Source organism: Saccopteryx bilineata, chromosome 8 (genome assembly GCF_036850765.1).
Source record: "Saccopteryx bilineata isolate mSacBil1 chromosome 8, mSacBil1_pri_phased_curated, whole genome shotgun sequence".
NCBI lineage: Eukaryota > Metazoa > Chordata > Mammalia > Chiroptera > Emballonuridae > Saccopteryx > Saccopteryx bilineata.
In genome coordinates, this window is record NC_089497.1 from 37,642,006 (window position 1) to 37,661,372 (window position 19,367).

Sequence of the window (19,367 nt, forward strand, 5' to 3'; positions counted from 1 at the left end):
TTACTTCCACATAGTTTGTTGTAGATAAACATGGTTATTTAGGTTCTTATTAAAGCAAATGCTATGCCTCATACCTGATCGTAGAATTTCCAGGCTAACTGCTCTAATCAGAAGTAAATGTCTTACTTGGATTGAGTAATTAATTGTGTATTTACAGAATTAAAAGGAAGATTAAGCAGACCCATATTAGTTTTCAATCTTAACTTTTTATATAATCGTTCCATAATGCAAAATAATTACATTCTTAATTATTGGCTTAATAGAATTAAGGCTCTGATAAAGGTAATGTAAAGAGGTAACCAACGAATTTATTCATTTGGATTTTGGATATTTTTGCATGTATACCTTAAAGCAGGCGTCCCCAAACTACGGCCCACGGGCCGCATGCGGCCCCATGAGGCCATTTATCTGGCTCCCTGCTGCACTTCCTGTACGAGCACCTCTTTCATTGGTGGTCAGTGAGAGGAGCACTGTATGTGGCAGCCCTCCAGCGGTCTGAGGGACAGTGAACTGGCCCCCTGTGTAAAAAGTTTGGGGACCCCTGCCTTAAAGTTTATAATGTTGATTTGTGATTTCAGAGCATAGACAATAACATTCAATTGTGAAAAGCTGCCTCGTCGCATTAACTACTTCTCTAGCTTTTTTATTGATGGAGTTGACTCTTTCCCCACACTTTTCTTACTCAGTCTTCAGTGATGCTTATCATTCCCACTGGGTTTATTCAGAGTTCTGGCCTGAAGAGCTGCTCCTTGTTCTGTATCCTTCTTTTCCTTCAAACAACCATTCTCTGAGTGGAAGTTTCTAAATGTTTTGCTACTTAAGACTCTTTTCCAGCTGTTATAGGATATTTACAAAATAATATATAAGCAAAATGGGGACAACATCCAAAACTATTAAAAGCATGTGGCTAAACTTAAGCGATTAGAATCTTTTGGAAAAATCCAAGAGAAGAAAAGATACATCTGGAACTTAAACTAGAGGTATAACTTGAGATAAACAAAATAAGAATATTTAATAAATATCCCCTAAAATTTCTCCTCTAGGTTTTAAAATGAAGTTTGCAAGTGATTCGGGCTCTGGCCAGTGAGCTCAGTCCGAGCACTGCCTGAAACAAGGTGTGGGTTCCATCCCTGGTCAGGGCACACATGGGGAGCAACCAGTGAATTCACAAATGAATGCTTCCTTTTCTCCCCCCCTCTCTCCTTTTCTCTTTCTATCTCTAAAAAATCAATCAATAAAAAAAAACATTTTTAAATTAAGCCCTGGCTTGATAGCTCAGTTGGTTATGAGCGTTATCCTGAGGCTCAGAGGTTGCTGATTTGATTCCTGGTCAGGGTACATACAGGAACGGCTCGATGGTTCTGTCTCTCTGTCTCTCTATCTTTACCTCTCCTCTCGGGGGGGGGGGGGAGATAAAGAAATTTGGAAATAATTCTACTCTTCGTTACAGATACTTTCCTCCTATATGAATCAGCCAATATATTATAGCTTCTTGAATCTTTAGGTTCTGTTCACTTTACGTCAGTGGTTCCCAGTTTGGGGCTGAATATTATGGAAACACAAGAAGAATTATCACAAGGATCTTTGAATTATGTGTCTCTGTATCTTGTCAATCAACAGATACTTCTATAAGTACAACTATTTATATGCAGGGATAACGTTCAATAGAATTGTTTTTATGTCAGAAATTGTTTTTATATTATTTTTTGAGGTTGATTTTGCTTAAAATGTTGTTTCCCTTTTTCTACTAGACACAGTATAATGAACAGATCAGCAAGGTGGAGCAGGGGTTTGCCTTGAACTCCTTGCCTCCGATCCAGCTTCCTCCCCCGCCGCCCGTTCCAGAGATACTGGTAAGAAATGTGACATTTCGAAAAATTCCTGTCTTCATCCTGATAAAATGGTAAGGGCTGTAAAACACTGAATATGCAGTATGTTTAATGCATGTTCAAAATGGAATAGGTGTATACTGTGCAAATCATTTGCCATGTCCATTTCTGCTGTTTCATCTTCAGATGATAATAGCTGTTGGCTGGCTCAACCGAGGCCGCTTACATAGGTTGCATCCCTAGATTGTAGTGATACATTTGACATCTTAAGAGGTAGTATATTTTCATTCATCCTATCACTCTCATCTACCTCATGGAAAAAAACTGATGTGTGCTCAGAATTTCAGTGTCCACAGTTACCCCCAGATGACTGAAACCCTTCAGCATAATACCCTAGCAGGCTGGACTTCATCCCTTCACTTCTGCTTAAAACTGTCTTTCCCTTCATTTTATCCTGTACTCTGCCTTTAACGGCAAGGATGCCTTCCATTTATGCCCCTTCTCTGCTTGTTGATAGGGAACAATTAGTCTTTATCAGACATTTTAATATCCCTGCTCTACTATTTATGTTACCTTTTTGGGAAAGAGTGCTTTAACCCAGTTAGCACACATACCTTTCCAAAACATCTGTTAGCACAGAACCGCTCGGTGGTCATTTTTATTCCCGTAACAAATCTGGGCATAGGAAAAGACTAAAGGTGTGAGGTATTAGGGGCAGATCACTTTTGACAGCACTTCTGCTTATGGAGAACTTTAAAATCCTATTTCTACAAATAGTTGATTAAATTACAGAACCTAAAAAATATTGTGTGAATCATATAGTGTTTCACTGTGTTTCAAAAGCAGAATCCTGCGGCCTATAGGTTGTAGGTAAAGTCTCCCATGACTAAATTTTAAATGGCTCCAGAGACTCAAAAACTAGATATAGAGCTGTTTTATGGAATATTTTTGAAGCAGACCAGCATAAGCTGTCTGATACCAGTGATGTTATGTAGTTAACAAACATAAGTAAACTTTTACCTCTATATTTTTATTCCTCAGACACTGTTTAGTTCTGATGTTGGTACCCAGGTTTGGACAAGGGCAAAACCTACTGGCAGTTAGGCTCTATGGACTTATTTTTGTTGTTTTTTGTTTATTTTTATTTCATTATTTGTTATTTTCTATTATTTTTATTGAGTTTATTGGGGTTACACTGGTTAATAAAATTATATGGGTTTCAGGTGCACAATTCTATAATACGAGGCCCTATGGAATTAATTCATGAGCATCCTTGTGCTAACATCTGAGAGGTACAGGTGTGTCTTTGTGCTTCCTGGCGAATCGATGCTGTGTTTGCTGAAAGCTGACAGTGGTGTTCAAGCACAGGCATCAGTGACCACTGAGCATGTGCAGCAGTTTGAAAGCAGAAGTACTGTAAATATGAATATACTATTTACTGTAAATTCAGGTGATATAATACGATGGAAATACGCTAGAGATCTGGGTAACTCTGAAGAACTATATTGGTCTTTGGAAAATGAGCTGTTCTGGGCATTGGTTTTCTCATTTATCTATCAGGAAATCTGATAAAGAAAGGCCATCTATCCCTGAGACTCTAGTACCGTAAGAAATGGCCGCCAGGTTTTAACTATATATATTGTAGTCTAACCTGAGAAGTCGGAAATAATGGGTACTGTTCCCAGTTTATTCCAATATTTTTATGTTTCAGTATATTTTTATTTTTGTATACTGGCTATCTAAACCTCAAAGTAGTGTTAGGTAATAGTTGTCCTGAAAGAGAGCAGGAGGACTATTTATTTACTCTGTAACCACTTCATTTTATCTTTAAAAACTTTCCATTATGAAATTTTGAAAAATATATAAAAGTAGAATAGTAAGATGAATCTCTGTGAACTGAGGAACCAGTGGGATTTCTGAGTGTCAGCACTGCTCTTCAGCAGTAGTACTACTGGCAAGCTCCTTCGCAGAGTCTTTGTTATCCCCTTGGGGAGGGAACCTGAAGGATCACTAACCCAGCTGCCTTATTTTATAGATAGTAACTTGGCATCCACGGTCACCCAGCTAGGTGTAAAAAAGCCGGTCTAGAACCCGGTTCTCTCTTTTAGTGTTTTTAGTATATTTCACTCTTCTTTGCTGTTTGACTATTTATGCATTTAACTAGTTTTATGACGACATTATTTCTACTGTGCTTTGTAACCAGATTTCTAATCAGTCTCTTCCCCAAACATTGCTCTGTGAGTTTAGATCATTGCCTACATGAACAGATATGTGTGGGATTTTGTTTTCATTATTATTTACTGTTTCTGTTTTAGATGCAGCGGTTCTTGGGAAGACCTCTTGTGAAAGAGCCTCTCTTTAGACCCGTACTCAACGTTCCTCACATGCCTGCCGTTTGTCCTGGAGTCGTCCCTGCGCCTGGCCAGCCTCGACCCCCTCTGGTAGAGCCCTTTCGGGTGGGATAGACATTAACCCTCCAGAAGGAATGTCTTTCACTCCAGAGGAATGTCTGCTCTTCTCTGTTTGTTTATTTGATAACTGATGGTGACAGTAGCAGGGTGGTGATGATGATGAGAGCTCAATGCTAATGGAATAAATCATTTCATGTGAGGCACTGTGTTAAGGGCCTTACAGATATCATTTAATTATAATATTTTATTAACTGATAAAAAGCTTAGTTTTTAGATTCAAAGCTAAATATATACTGCTCATAAAAATTAAGGGATATTTTATCACTTCATATTCATTTGAAATTTCCCCTAATTTTTGTGAGCAGCATATTTTTATAGTTGATAATCCTCACAGTTACACTTTGCTTATATAACAAGCAATAGTGATGGGTAGGTTGATACTTTAGTAGATAATTATATTTAGCATGATTGTTGGGTAGGTTGAAAAGCAGAGAAGCCAAATCACAGCAAACTAAATGATGCTACAAAGCTGAATAAAAATTTTACTTAAATATACACATGTGTATATGTCCAATAGGACAGGATCTATAAACAGACAATATAAATAGACTCACCTTGGACCATATTATACTGTAAAGTTACAAATCTTTCTAGCTATAAATAGCTAGATTAGCCTTCTCTAAACCTGAAGAAGCAATAGAGAAATTTAAAATGAATAGAATTATTAGTTGTAGTCTTGGTTAAGGTAAACTTTTTTATTAGAAGAAAAATATTTTTTCAGAAGATTATGTTAACTATAATTAATGAAAAATTTTTTAATTTGACTTTCTCATAAGTACATTCTAGTCAATTTTTTTTTCTTTGTGCCTGCAAATTGCTAACAGTCTCCCTTTGAAATATATAGTCCTAGGAACTCTGCTTATTTTCGTAGAGGCTGCCTCTCCGCAAGCAAATGTGTTAACTGAGTACCACGTCTCTTTATCACCATAATTTCACAGCGTTGCTCACGTGGTTTGCTCCTGCTCAGTTTTATAAGAAAGTATGGCAAAACTGTATTGAAAAAACATTAAAATACACCAGCCTTCTAATAATATTACTTCATGATATCTAGGAAGAAGTTTGCTAGGGAGGCAAACCTGGATTTCCAAGCAGTATTCTGCTTCTCTGACTTACCAGGCTACGCACGAGTTATTCTAGTGACTGTTAGTAGTTGCTGGTTTTCATGAGTGATAACCTTATATTCGAAAATAACTTGTATAGCCTTAGGTAAAAGATGTCATGTTTATAATTATCATAGTAATCAATTTAGCACTCCAAAAACATTTACTTATTGATGTTAATTAGGATCCTAAAGGTTCTAATAAGGAACTGCCTACCATGCAATATGGGGAAAACTTGGATGGTCTCACGGCTCGGGGGTGTCCCTGCAGCTTCCACACCACCTTGTAATGTTCATGAGACGTTGGGCAGACATTCTGGTAGTATTCTCATTTTATTTAGTTGTTTGAAAATTCAACTTTGTTACTTTCATAATTATAAAAGTAGTATATGCTAACCATAAAAAAGCAAACAATACAGAGATACATAAATATATACAAAATAAACAATAAATAATTATATAAAGGAAAAAGCAAAATAACCCTGCCATTGAATCCTAGGAAGTAATCACTATTTACAGAATGCTTTATAACTTCTAGACCTTTTTCTGTACATACAGAAATAAACATCTTATATGTATTTCTGTACATGTTTGCAATTACTGAGACTACTATGTTCCATTTATAAAATAAAGTTACAGCTCTGCCTGACCAATGGTGACACAGTGGACAGAGCATTGACCTGGGACCCTGAGTTCCCAGGTTCAAAACCTCAAGATTGCCGGCTTGAATACTAGCTCATCCGTTTTGAGTACCGGATCACTGGCTTGAGCGTGCGATCATTGACATGAGCCCAAGGTTGTTGGATTGAGCAAGGGGTCCCGGGCTTGGCTGGACCCCCTGGTCAAGGCACATATGAGAAGCAATCAGTGAACAATTAAAGTGCCACAACTACAAGTTGATGCTCCTCATCTCTAGCCTTTCTTGTCTGTCTCCCTCAGTAAAAAATAAAATAAAAAATAAATTTACATAAACAATTAGAAATATTGTGCTAAGTTAAGAAAAAACTAAAAAGGGAACCTGATGTCAGTATTCCTTTTCTTATTCTACCCATTTTCTGAGATATGGAAATACCATGTTGGTATAGAATGTTGCTTTGTAAGAGTTGAAGCTGATGATGTGTAACCCTGTGTTCCTCACAGATGACTGGCATAGCCCGGGCTGTGCCGGCCCCTGGGAGAGAGGCTGTGCCTCCCGGTGCGAGTCTGGGAAGCGACTCTGCGATGAACTGGGAGAGGATTACAGACAGACTGCAAGCTGCCTTCCCCCAGCAGACCAGGTACCTAAGTCTGTACTTAGTGCTGAGTGCAGATCATATTCTGCAGCCACAGCCATACTTACAGCAAGGAAATACTTGACGTAACACCCACAGAAAAGTACAGTTTCCTTACCATGGCCTTGCCAAGGGAAATTAAATGCATCAGGAAGGGATTGTGTTCAGTAAATGCTAAACCTCTTCACCAATTATTAGTGTTAAGTCATGAGAAAATACATTTTTAAATTTAGCTTTTCTCATTTTACTGAAAGTGCATCTAGTTGTAAACTTATCTAATTTTAATGCCACCAGCTGCAAGAATTAGCTTAATAACCTATTTCCAAAGTGAGTTTTAAGTTGATAGTATGCTATATAAAACCAGACATGATCAGGTTTTGCTCTCCTATCTTCTTAATTTTATTGAGAGTCCTTATAGTTTCTTTACTAGGCAACACAGTTAAATGCAAGAAATCATAATTTTCCTGTTCTTTCACAGTTCTGACTTCAGTAGAAAGGTAATTAATTCTACTCCTCCAGAAATGAAGTTTTTTTTATCTTTACTCTTTCATCCAAGGCAATAATTCTAGTTTTCACCAGTATTTATATTTGAAAACCAATACTTTTATGTAATGTACATACTGTTATGCTTCAGGATAGATTATGGTTTTATAAATATTATCATAAATAGCTAGTGAAAACAGAACAGTAATACAATTGTTACTGTTATACCCCCAAAATACATGTGCAAGCTTTTGAGTCAGTGGAGCATGAGAATCAAAAAAGAACCTATCAATAAAAATATTCCTAGGTTTGTTTGTTTTTTTAATTAATGTATCTTTTAATCTTTGCTTTTCTGTTGTTCAATATTTGTTTTCTGTGTCTGGATTTCACAAAGTAAAACTATGAAGAGTGATAGAGGAGAGAAAGACAGTAAGAGTTAAAAAGGAATGTTTAGTCCTGTAAGGGATGAGAGATGCGATATGAAGAGCTCAGTACATCAATAAGGAGATAACTAGTGTTACACGGTGAGCTTCCAACACAGTGAAAGTATCTTTTTGAAGGAAAATAAATACTAAACTTTGAACTCATGAACACATTTAGCTCATAAATAAAACATTAGGACTTTTCATTTTGGCTTAAGCTAAATGCAGATGGACCTGTGATCACGTTTTTAGATCAAAGATCTAAAGGGTCATGGCTATATGCTACGTATCAGTCAAACAATAGGACTTTATATCTTGTTTGGGGAGCACATCCTCAAGGCAGTAGGAAAATTACCACTGTTCTTTCCTTTATCTTTTCCAGAAAGGAGCTTACAGATTTCTTACGAAAATTGAGGGATGCTCACGGGAATCCATCTGGACTGACATTTGATGAAATTGTTTACAAGATTTCTCAATTTATTGACCCCAAGAGATCTCAGGTAAAATAAAATAAAATAAAATAAACCTATTTCTCTCTGCCCTTATCTATAGTAGTTAGCTTTTTAAAAACTATGTATATATATAAGGTCTACCAGAAAGTTCTTTCCGTTTTTGGAATAAAACAAAATACAAATTTTTCTTACTATCAATAAACTTTCTAAATAATATAATTGCCATTATTATTAATGATTTCTTGCCAGCGTGAGGGCAATTTGTATATCCCATTTTTGAAAACTGTTTTATCTTTTGATGTGAAAAATTGAACCAGTGCTTGTTTGATATCTTCTTCATTTTTGAATTTTTTGCCCTTCAAAAAATTTTGTAAGGAAAAAAACAAGTGATAGTCGGAGGGTGCTAAGTCCGAGGAATATGATGGATGCGACAGACATGCTTCTGTAGCATTTCTTTCTTGTTGAAATTCGTAAAAATTACAGTGGTGTAAATGAACTTTATCAGTAGCCATGGGTACACTATCGCTTCACACATAAGACTAACGTGAATCGACTTTGTTTTAGTTAATTTGCTACGTCAGTATATATGCATTAAGTGATAAAAATAAAGGGGCACACATGCGCCAAATAAACATGTGCTTACGTGTCGAAACTTGTTGTGATAGAAACGGACAGAATTTTCCAGTAGACCTTATATATTTATATATAAATGTATTTTTTTATTTTTTCTTCTTTTCCAAGCTGAGAAGAGGGGAGATAGACTCCCACATTTTATCTCAGAAGCTCTATTTCTCCTTCAAGTTAAATGATAGCCTTGCTGGATAGAGTAGTCTTGGTCGTAGGTTCTTGCTTTTCGTTGCTTTGCATAGTTTGTGACATTTCCTTCTGGCCTGAAGTGTTTCTGTTGGGAAAGCAACGGACAGTCTGAAGGGAGCTTCTTTGTGGCATCTGTTTTTCTCCTCTTGCTTTTTAAGATTCTTTCTTTGTCTTTAACCTTTGCCATTTTGATTTTGATGTGTCTTGGTGTGGGCCCCGTTGGGTTCTTCTTGTTTGGGACTCTCTATGTTCCTAGACTTACCTGTCTTTTTCTTTAACCAGGTGAGGAGAGGTTTCAGTCATTATTTCTTCAAATAGGTTCTTGATCCCTTGTGTTCTCCTGTTTTGTTGGGGGGTTTTTTTGTTGTTTTTTTTAATGTGGATGTTGCTATGCTTTATGTTTTCACAGAGGTCCCTGAAATGATCCTCATTTTATATATATTTTTTTCCTTTTGCTGCTCTGCTACCTTGCCTTTTAAACCACGGATTTGCTCCTCTACTCCGTATAATCTGCTGTTGATTTCTGCAGTATACTTCATTTTAAATACAGGATTCTACTTTTATCCTGGGTCTGTTTTACGGTTTCTATGTCCTTTTTTTGTGCTACTGAAATTGAATATTTTGAGCATCCTTATAATCATTGCTTTGAACTCTATATCTAACAGATTGCTTGCCTCCATTTTATTTAATCTTTTTATGGCTGTTTTTCCTATTCCTTTATTTGGGGCATATTTCTTTGTCTCCCCATTTGACTGCATCTCTGTAGTTTTTGGTGTGTGTATTAGGTAGATCTGTTACATATCCCTGCCTCGGAAAGGTGACCTTTGTAGTAGGTCCTGTGGGGCTCAGTTGTAAAGTGTTCCTGATCATCTGAGCTAGTACTTCAAGAATGTCCCTTATTTGGGTTATGTAAGCCTCCTGTTGTAGTTGAGTCTTGATTGCTATCAGCTCCTCTGTTGGTGTGGTTGACCTCAGCCTGGGTGAATGTAAAGGTTGACCCCCAATCACAGTGTAGCTCTGTAGGGAGCTGACTCCATGAAGCAGAATTCACCATCACAGGGTCTGGTGCCTGCTGAGATACCCCAGTGGGTGTGCCACTCGTGGAGCTAAGTGCATCATGCTCTGATGTGGTCTGAAGCCATCCACTGGGAGTGTTGGTTCTGGGACCTCTTCGGCAGGACTCCAATGCAGGTCGGTGTCAGAACCTTCCAGTGATTGGCCATGGGCTACTGGGTAGCTGTTAGGAATTATAAGATGATCGACAGTTGGTGGCCGCCTCTGCTGGTTTTGGATGCACATTGAGGAGCCAAGCTGTGCACCAAGGCTGGCTTCCACCAGAACCGAGTCTGGGGCACGTTAGCAGGGCCAAGACACCCTGAGATTAGGTTCTGTCTTCCACTGCCTGTTTGGCTCAGCCACTGAAAGAACCTCCAGTGGTAAGCGAGTTGCAACCGGAAAGTTCTGAGTCATTAGGTAGTGGCAAGTGGTGTTCACCAGGTTGATACAGATTCAATCTAGGCACCAGTTCTGGGTCTAAGGCCACTGAGCCAAAGTCTCAGAGTACACCAACGTCAGCTACTACCCGCCTGGGGCCTGTACATCTTGGTGGTGGGGCAGCGGGGTCTCAGAGTCGTCATGGTGAGGCCAGCACATTTTATCATTCTATAATAGATCAGGATTTATCATGTGGAGGGAAGGCCATGCATAGGAATGGTGGCACTTGTCAGGGAGTGGTGGGGGAAATGGCTTTGCCCCAGAGCCTCACAACTTGGTCTCCCTGTGCATCTCTGACACTCCTTGAGACTGTCTGTACCTCCCTGAGAGCCTTTCAAGAGAGACTGCAGCACGCCCAGGCTGCCTGCAGCTGGCTGATGCCTCAGCGGGGCCAGCGCGACAGGGCGGGGCTGCAGGGACTTGGGAGAGTGGGGCCAGTGGTCTCCCCAGGCCGGTCGATGCCATATGGAGGGGAGTGCTCTACCCAGGAAAAGTGTCTGTGGGCAGTGTGGAAGAGGCTCTCAGCACAGGGACAATGGCAGCTGTCACTCTAGCCTTCTCCCCAAAGCTACACACCCCAGTCTCTCCCGGTATGACTCCAGTCTACTCAGAGCCGCCATCCCTCTACCAAATCTCAGGAGAGTTCCCATGAACGAGATTTTGTCTGCTGGCACCTGGGTTTGTAGCAGACTCATGTCTGTCCCTGAGAGTTGGAATCCCTGCTGATTTTCACCGCCATATGGCATGGGCTTCTTTTCCTTGCTCTGGTATTCTGGGCTGGGGGTCTAGCATGGAGTGTAGACCCCTTCCTCCTCAAGACAGACCTTTGTTTGAAGCTGAGATATTTCTCTGGATTCTCAACCACCACACAAGTGTTGGTCCATTTTTTTTTCACATCTCTGCCCTTCTTCTGTATGTCTTTAGTTATAAAACTTCTGTTCATCTAGTCTCCAGTTAGTTGTTCAGGTTGATTGTTCTATAATGTAGTTGTAATTCCGATTTGATCCTGGGAAAAGTTGAATGTAACTTCCCATTACTTCACTGGCATCTTGGATCTCCCTCACGCATATATTTTGTCATTTCTAATTATTGTCTTTTTCTTTTCCATTTAAGAAAACCTCAGCATTTGTTTTAGGGCTGGCTAAGTGGTGATGAACTTATTTAGCTTTTATTTATCTGGGAAAGTCTATGTCTCTCCTTTAATTCTGAATGATAATCCTGCTATCAAGTATTCTTGGGCATAGGATTTTTTCTTACAGACTTTGAGTATACTGTGTCATTCCCTTCTGGCTTGCAAAGTTTCCCTGTTTGTTTTTACTTGCTTTTCTCGTGATTCTCTTTATCTTTAATTATTGACATTGTGGTTTTAATGTGACTTGCTGTGGACCTTTTTGGGTTTGTCTTGTTTGGGATACTGTGCTTCCTGGGACTGATTATATGTTTCCTTCCTCAAATTAGGGAAGTTTTCAGCTATTAATTTCTTCCAACAAGATTTCTGCCTCTTTCTCTCATCCGCTTCTGGACCCCTCTAATGCAAATGTTAGTGTGCTGATGTTGTCCAAAAGGTTCCTTAAACTATTCTTATTCTTTTTAATTTTTTTTTTCTTTTTTTTCTTTTTCAGCTTGGGTGACTTCTGCTATTTTGTCTTCCAGATCACTGATCTATTCTTTTATGTCATCTAATTTGTTGATTCCCTCATGTATTCTTCATTGCAGTTTATTGTATTCTTTAGCTCTGATTGATACTTATATTTTCTGTCTCTGTTGAAGGTCTCACTGTGTTCATTTTTCTCTTAAGTTTGATGAGCATCTTTATGACCATTGTGTACCTTCATTTCATTTACTTCTCGTTTTTTCTCTTGTTTTCTAGTTTGGAACATATTCCTCTGTCTTCCCATTTTACCTAATTCTCTGTGCTTGTTTCTGTGCATTAGGTATATCAGCTATGTTTCCCAGTCTTTAATTTTATTTATTTATTTATTTTATTTTTTTATTTTTTTTTTATTTTTTTACAGAGACAGAGAGTGAGTCAGAGAGAGGGACAGACAGACAGGAATGGAGAGAGATGAGAAGCATCAATCATCAGTTTTTCATTGCGCGTTGCAACACCTCAGTTGTTCATTGATTGCTTTCTCATATGTGCTTTGACCACGGGCCTTCAGCAGACCGAGTAACCCCTTGCTCGAGCCAGCAACCTTGGGTCCAAGCTGGTGAGCTTTTGCTTAAACCAGATGAGTCCGTGCTCAAGCTGGCGACCTCGGGGTCTCGAACCCGGGTCCTCTGCATCCCAGGCCGACGCTCTTTCCACTGTGCCACTGCCTGGTCAGGCTGTTTTCCAGTCTTCAAGAAGTAGACTTATATAGGTGATGTCCTGTGGACCTCAGTAGGGTAATCCCCTCTGGTCACTAGAGCCAGGTGCTCCAGGATTGTTCCCTGTTGAGCTTCGTGCATGCTTCTATTGTGGTGAGCCATGATTGCTGCTGGCATGTTGTGTGGGCAGGACTGGCTGTGTAGCAGGGCTGAGATGTGGGGGTGTAAGCTTTCACCAATGTGCCCACTGGAGTTAGGAGGCTAGAGGGAGAATTGTTAAGTGGTGTCTGCTAGTACCGGCATCAGCTAGGCAGAACTAGAGCTTACAAATGGCTGCTGCCAGTGTTGCAGGCCTGTGGCGAGTCCATGCCGCCTCGTGCCTCCTGCCCCTGTGGCAGCGTTCCAAGTATGGTGCATGTGCCTCCCTCAGTGGTGCTCAGCCGAAGCGGTTTTCAATCAGGGTGCCGCAAGAATTTCTAAAACATGGCGCTGACCTCTTTTCCCTCAGACTGTCAAATAAACTAACAGCAGCCTGACCTGTGGTAGCGCAGTGGATAAAGCATCAACCTGGAAATGCTGAGGTCGCCGGTTCGAAACCCTGGGCTTGCCTGGTCAAGGCACATATGGGAGTTGATGCTTCCTGCTCCTCCCCCCTTCTCTCTCTCTGTCTCTCTCTCCTCTCTCTCCCTCTCTCTCTCTACTCTCTAAAAAAAATGAATAAATAAATAAATAAATAGATTTAAATAAACTAACAGCAGACAACACATCAATAGCCATTTGGTATGAATGAATCAAAAATTACACCTTTTTTTGGTCATATTGTCAAAAAATCTGTTTTTTGGTGTGTTGTAGAATTTTAGTAATTAGTTTATGTGAGCCATGAGATGAAAACGGTTGAAAATCACTGGTCTATGTGCTTTTTTTCTGGTGTTTTCTTGCTGGTTTCCCAGTCAAGTGGGTCTGTACTTGAGCCCTTTAAGAGCAGAATTCCTTTTCCTTGCAGTTCTGCAGATTTCCTGGATGAAGTCTCTGTTGGTTTTCAAAGCCAAGTGTTTGGGTTCTCATATGTCTTATGCATGTACCAAGGTTGGGATGCCTGATGTGAAACTTGAATCCCTCACTCTTCAAAGAAAAGTTTCGTGCCTTTGAGATTGTTCCTGACCAGGGAACACCACAGCGGGGTGTGGTTTTTCCCCCCTTGTAGGACCGTATCTCTCCTACCCTTGTCAGAGCTGTGTCTTACTGTGCTCATCCAGTTTCCATCTTCAGCTCCCTCAGACTCTTAGTTAGCTGTCTTAATTATCTCTCTAACATGTTCAGTAAAATCAGTAATCTGTATTGTATTGTCATCTATTAACAATTTAAAAATTCAACTTCAACTTGACAAATGGTATAAAAAGTCTTTTTCAAATACCTCCTGATCATTCTAGAATAAACTGATTATTCTAGAATAAATTGGTTTGAATGATTCTAAAGGAGGCAATTTTTTTTTTAATTTTCTGCAAACATTTGTTTAAATTAAAAGAGTATATATAGGCCATGGCCGTTTGGCTCAGTGGTAGAGCATCAGCCTAGTGTATGGATGTCCTGGATTCAATTTCCAGTCAGGGCACACAGGAGAAGCGACCATCTGCTTCTCCACCCTCCCCCTTCTCTTTCATTTTCTCTCTTCCCCTTCTGCAGTCATGGCTTAATTGGTTTAAGTGCATCAGCCCTGGACGCCGAGGATGGCTTCATGGAGCCTCCCCCTCAGGTGCTAAAAATAGCTCAGTTGCAAGCATGGCCACAGATGGGCAGAGCATCAGCCCCAAAAGGAGTTGTTGGGTGGATCCCAGTCAGGCTATGGGGGAGTCTTCCTCTTTATCTCCCCTCCTTTCAATTAGAAAAGAAGGGGAAAAAGGTATATATAGCCCTGGCCAGTCGGCTCAGCGATAGAGTGTCGGACTGGCTTGTGGATGTCCCAGGTTCAATTCCTAGCCAGGACACACAGGAGAAGCGCCCATCTGCTTCGCCACCCTCCCCCCCCCCTTCCTGTCTATCTCTCTCTCTCTTCCCGTCCCGCAGCCAAAGCTCCATTAGAGCAAAGTTGGCCCGGGCGCTGAGGACGGCTCCATGGCCTCTGTCTCAGGCACTAGAATGGCCCCGGTTGCAATGGAGCAACACCCGAGATGGGCAGAGCATCGCCCCCTGGTGGGCATGCCGGGTGGATTCCAGTTGGGAATCTGTTTCTATGCCTCCCTGCTTCTTACTTCAGAAAAATAGAAAGAAAAAAAAAAGTATATATAGTAAGTATATATAGTTATTTTGTTTTATTTAGATCTAAATATATAAGTAATATTGCCTACATTTTGTTTCAAGATTTATTATGAATCTGATTGACCTGTAGCCTTTTGCTAATTCTCACTATACTGTGCTAGTTTATTCTTTCTGTTTTCAACCAGTTCTTTAAAAATCAGTATAATATTCTTTTCAGAGTCAAGGCAAACCAGTGCCCACGGGTGGCTGTTCTTCTCCCAGCCATGCTCCACTGCAGTCTAACGCAGCCCAGCCCCCCACAGCAGCCCGGAGGCCCCTCGTTCCACAAGATCCTGGGACCTGGGAAGGAGCCAAGAGTTTGGTGAGACTGAGACTTTTGATTACAAATACCTTTAAATTTGAGAGAAAGAAATGAGCTGAATCCATCCTATGTGTATTTACCCAGGATAATGAGGAAGGGGAAGAAGAGCCTTGTGTGATCTGTCATGAGAATCTCTCTCCAGAAAACCTCTCAGTGTTACCTTGTGCTCACAAATTCCACTCTCAGGTAAACTTACCTTCTTAATATTTCACCACTGATCAACTGAGCAAGACTCACACTGCCTTATTTGAAATCATATGCCTGTATCATCATCCACACTGCTTCTTGGTTTCCACTGAGTATAATGCTAGGCTTCTGGGTACCACACAGATGTGCTTGCAGCTGTTCCCCATGCCTACCTCCAGATCGCACGTGCTGTCTCAGGTCTCCGTACACCTCACCGGAGAGTGGACAATGATGGGATTTAAGTGGTAGAGAGTAGGCGGTTCACTTGAATAGAACAGAGATGAATGCGATTGACATGGCAATTCGGTGGCGATTTAGCAACAGTGCCACTCACTTTGATGTGCTAGAAATAATACATAGTGTCCTGTGTCCACACCTGCCTGTGTCCTCACCTAATGACAGCTTCAACTGTTATAACGCAAACGACTTACCTCAGCAATCTGCTCAGGTTCTGGCGTTTGCTTTTGAAATGCTCAGACTTGAGTTTTGATGTTAGAAAAATGTGATATTGGCATATCTTTTGTTGATTCTGGGAAATCATATAGGTTAATTCCTGGTGTTGCTGCTGTGCTCATGCTATTGATATACAATTTATGATCCAGGTCTTCTGTTGCAGAGATAAAATTTGACACCAGAAAATATAATCTTACACACAAAAAAGGGCTTCTCAGGGAAGTGAACTATAGCAGCTCATTCAAGCCATGTTTGTAAAACACCGTTTCAGAGATATGTGATATGTGATACATGCTACAGAAGTATAGTCTGCATCCACTCTGATATGAAGTGGATGCAGAATGACTAATCTTAAAAGATCTCCAGGGCACATACTTAGTCACCTGACCTTCCCATTTAAAGTTTTAAAAGTCTGATTCATTTAGAATTTAAATGTTTCACTTAACTAATTTTATTCTTTGCCATTACCCAATGAATAGAAAGCAAGTAATTCATTCAGGTTACTTTTTAGAGTTAGATTCAGAAGGCTATATATATATATATATATCACACACACACATACATATATATATATATATATATATATATATATATATATATAGTGCCTGTTCTTAATTCTTTCTCACCTGACCTTGCTCTCCATTATTCATACTGGTAAAAAAAATTTTGCAGAGTTAGTTTTCAAGCAAATGACCTAACAGATAGTTTATACTCCCATTGTCACCAAAGAAAAAACAATCTGAAAAGTGATTCCATCATCTAGGGGTCTTAACTTCAAACCACCCTAAGCACTTGATACAAGGTATTAGGGACTTCTGTATGTCAGTCATAACATTTTCTGGGTTATAAGTGAGAACAATATATAATAAACTAGAGAAAAAAATATAGCAGCTTTCCTCAACCTTTTTGTTATAAAGAACTGCTAATCCCTTTATCAAGGTTAGGACAAATGAATGCTACAAAATGTACATTTAAGGGAATTCAATGGTACCATTATTCTATAATTTGAATTAATTATTAATTTTATAATTGTAAAGATAGATGATATATTATTAAGTAAGTTTATTAAGTTGTAAATATGTAAACAAGGAGGGGGAAAGAACTGCTAATGACCCTGAATACTGGGGTTCAGTAGAATGAGCTGGCTGGCAGGTGTCCTGTTAGCAGCTGGAGCACTCAGCAGACCTAGAGAGGCACGGTGACCGCAGCCGCCGGCCCAGCAGGGCACCAGATGGGGCTCTGAGGTCTCCTGATAGACATGGGGGTGACAGTCGATAGATACGTGAACAGCTGCCTCTGCCAGGTTCAATCTTGAGACTGACACGAATCTTTTTGCTCCTTAGTGCATTAGACCTTGGTTACTGCAGCAGGGGACATGCCCTACCTGCAGGCTCCATGTGTTTCTGCCAGAAGAATTTCCTGGTCACTCAGGCCGGCATGTGCCCAAGATCTGATGCAAGGGGCGGCTATGCACAGGAAGTTTCCAGACTCCACAGATCAGTTTCGCCTTTCATTGTGAGCTTATAGTGGGAGTGGTATGAAGGAGTACACTCCTCAGTGTTGTGCAAACGAAGCTAGATAATCTCACCAAAGCTGCAGCCAAAGAGGACAGGACAAATCATCAGGACTGAACAGAGCGGAAAGGGCTTCAAGAGCATAAAGTATTAAAGGTTACATCGTATCTGCCTTACCTTAGATGTTTTCTTCCAGCATAAGCATTGCAACTGTTAGCATGTATCTTAGGGTGTCTTTTCTTGTCATTTTTCCTTCTTATTCCACTCATGCATACTTTCCCCCACTGTACTACATTCTAATTTCCTCAGCTATATTTAAGCAAGAGAAACACTGGAATAGTAAAAAGAGAAGTAGGAAAATTCCACAGATTTTAATGTTTCTTTTCATTTTTAAAACTGCTTATATAAATATAACTTTTTAAATTTTATCTTTGTCTTCCCTATTCTTTTTCTTTTCTATTCTCTAAAATATGTATCCATGAGCTACTTGAGGGTGTGGACCATGCAATGTGTGTTGGAATCGGCTTATAATGGCTTGTGAGAGTTCATTGTTAAAGTCTCAGGAACTTTGTGAGCCAATTGTCAAATTTATGGTAGCTTGAAATTTGCCACTCATAGAAATTGGTAAATGCTGTAATGAAGTGTTTTTCTTCCTCTCAAGAGCTGCTTGCTAAACGTTTACCAGGGTACCAGCAGGGCCATGTCTGAGCCTTCTCTGAGCCCATGTCTAGCCCTCAGGTATGGTGTAAATATTCCCAGAGTCAGAAATAAGGAGGTAGTAAGAAAGGAGTTCATGCCTGAATTAAGTCACTTGCTCAGTTAAATAATTGAGATCTATGTCCATTTGTGAACATGGTCTTTGGGCCTTACTCATTTACACTTTGTAGGGATATTGCTTTTCTGCTTTAAGTGTCCAGTTTCGCTCTCTGATGCTGGGGGTGGTGGGGACTGTTTATGTATAGTTGCTTCTTGTGACAAAGTTGATACCCACTGGGCTAAATTGCACGTCTAAACTGTCACCAAGAGCTTTCATTCCTAGCAGTCAAAAACCGATTTTGAAAATAGTATTGTATAAATGCTGTAAGTGTTGTACATGTCTCCAGTTATAAAAATTAAAAGAACAGTTACTTGTAAGACAAATGTTACTTAGTTCTTTTTTTTTCATAATTAATAAAATTGAGATTGTGTTCTCTGACTCAGCAACTATTCTTTCTGAATATTTCAGTTTAAATGTATCTTTAGGTTACTTCAGATCTCTATTTAAATCTGTTGTTTCTGTAACAGTATGCTAAATGTTTTCTTCTGCAAAATGTAAAGGAAATATCCAAAAATGAAGGCAGTCATCTAGATACATAAAATGCCAAGAATGTATCAGAACTGCAAAATTCAGGACTTATAGGGCCTATGGTAATTTTTTTGTCTAACATCTTAAGGTCATAGTCATATAGCCAATTATCTTGTAAAACAAACGGTTCTTAGTTTATGTTTACAACTGCGATTTCATTTTTCATGTGGGAAAGAATAATTGTTTCTTAACTGAACACCTCATTTGCCTGTATATATCTATTTAACCATATCCTGAAGCTGTTTTAAATCTGTTTCTGTTTAATTGTGCTTCAATTTAGTCTTCTGTTATGAGAAAGAATAAGAAATTATCCAAGAAGAAGGCCCTTTCCAAGTCATCCAGACTTGTAAAATGCCAAGGATGTCTTGGATTATCGAATGTCAGAGCTTGTAGGGTCCTTAGTAACGCTCTAGTCTATCTTCTTTTACAGATCCATCTTACCCAAAGTCGTGTAGCTAAATAGTGGCTGAAGCCATCCTAATACTTGAGGGTCCTGATACTCGGTCACATGCTTTCTGTATAAACTCATGCTGCAAAATTGTATTGGTGCTGCACCTGCTATTCTTGGCTCCAAAGATGGGCTGAGGTCTCAATACCATAGCTGA

At 39.6% G+C, this 19,367-nt stretch overlaps 1 protein-coding gene across 4 annotated transcripts in view; it reads left to right on the top strand.

Annotated features, from left to right (window-relative positions):
• The window catches only part of DZIP3 (DAZ interacting zinc finger protein 3), a 104,810-nt gene extending 86,203 nt beyond the window's left edge, over positions 1-18,607 (top strand). For 3 of the 4 annotated variants that reach the window (XM_066240941.1, XM_066240937.1, XM_066240938.1), the window contains 7 exons: positions 1,752-1,853; positions 4,145-4,285; positions 6,540-6,676; positions 7,958-8,075; positions 15,121-15,264; positions 15,349-15,450; positions 17,247-18,607. In XM_066240941.1, coding sequence (XP_066097038.1) covers positions 1,752-1,853; positions 4,145-4,285; positions 6,540-6,676; positions 7,958-8,075; positions 15,121-15,264; positions 15,349-15,450; positions 17,247-17,357 — 855 coding nt within the window. In that variant the 3' untranslated portion in view covers positions 17,358-18,607. The remainder of the gene's footprint in view (positions 1-1,751; positions 1,854-4,144; positions 4,286-6,539; positions 6,677-7,957; positions 8,076-15,120; positions 15,265-15,348; positions 15,451-17,246) is intronic. The other variant, XM_066240940.1, reaches the window with a different exon arrangement.
• Positions 18,608-19,367: the final 760 nt, after the last annotated feature.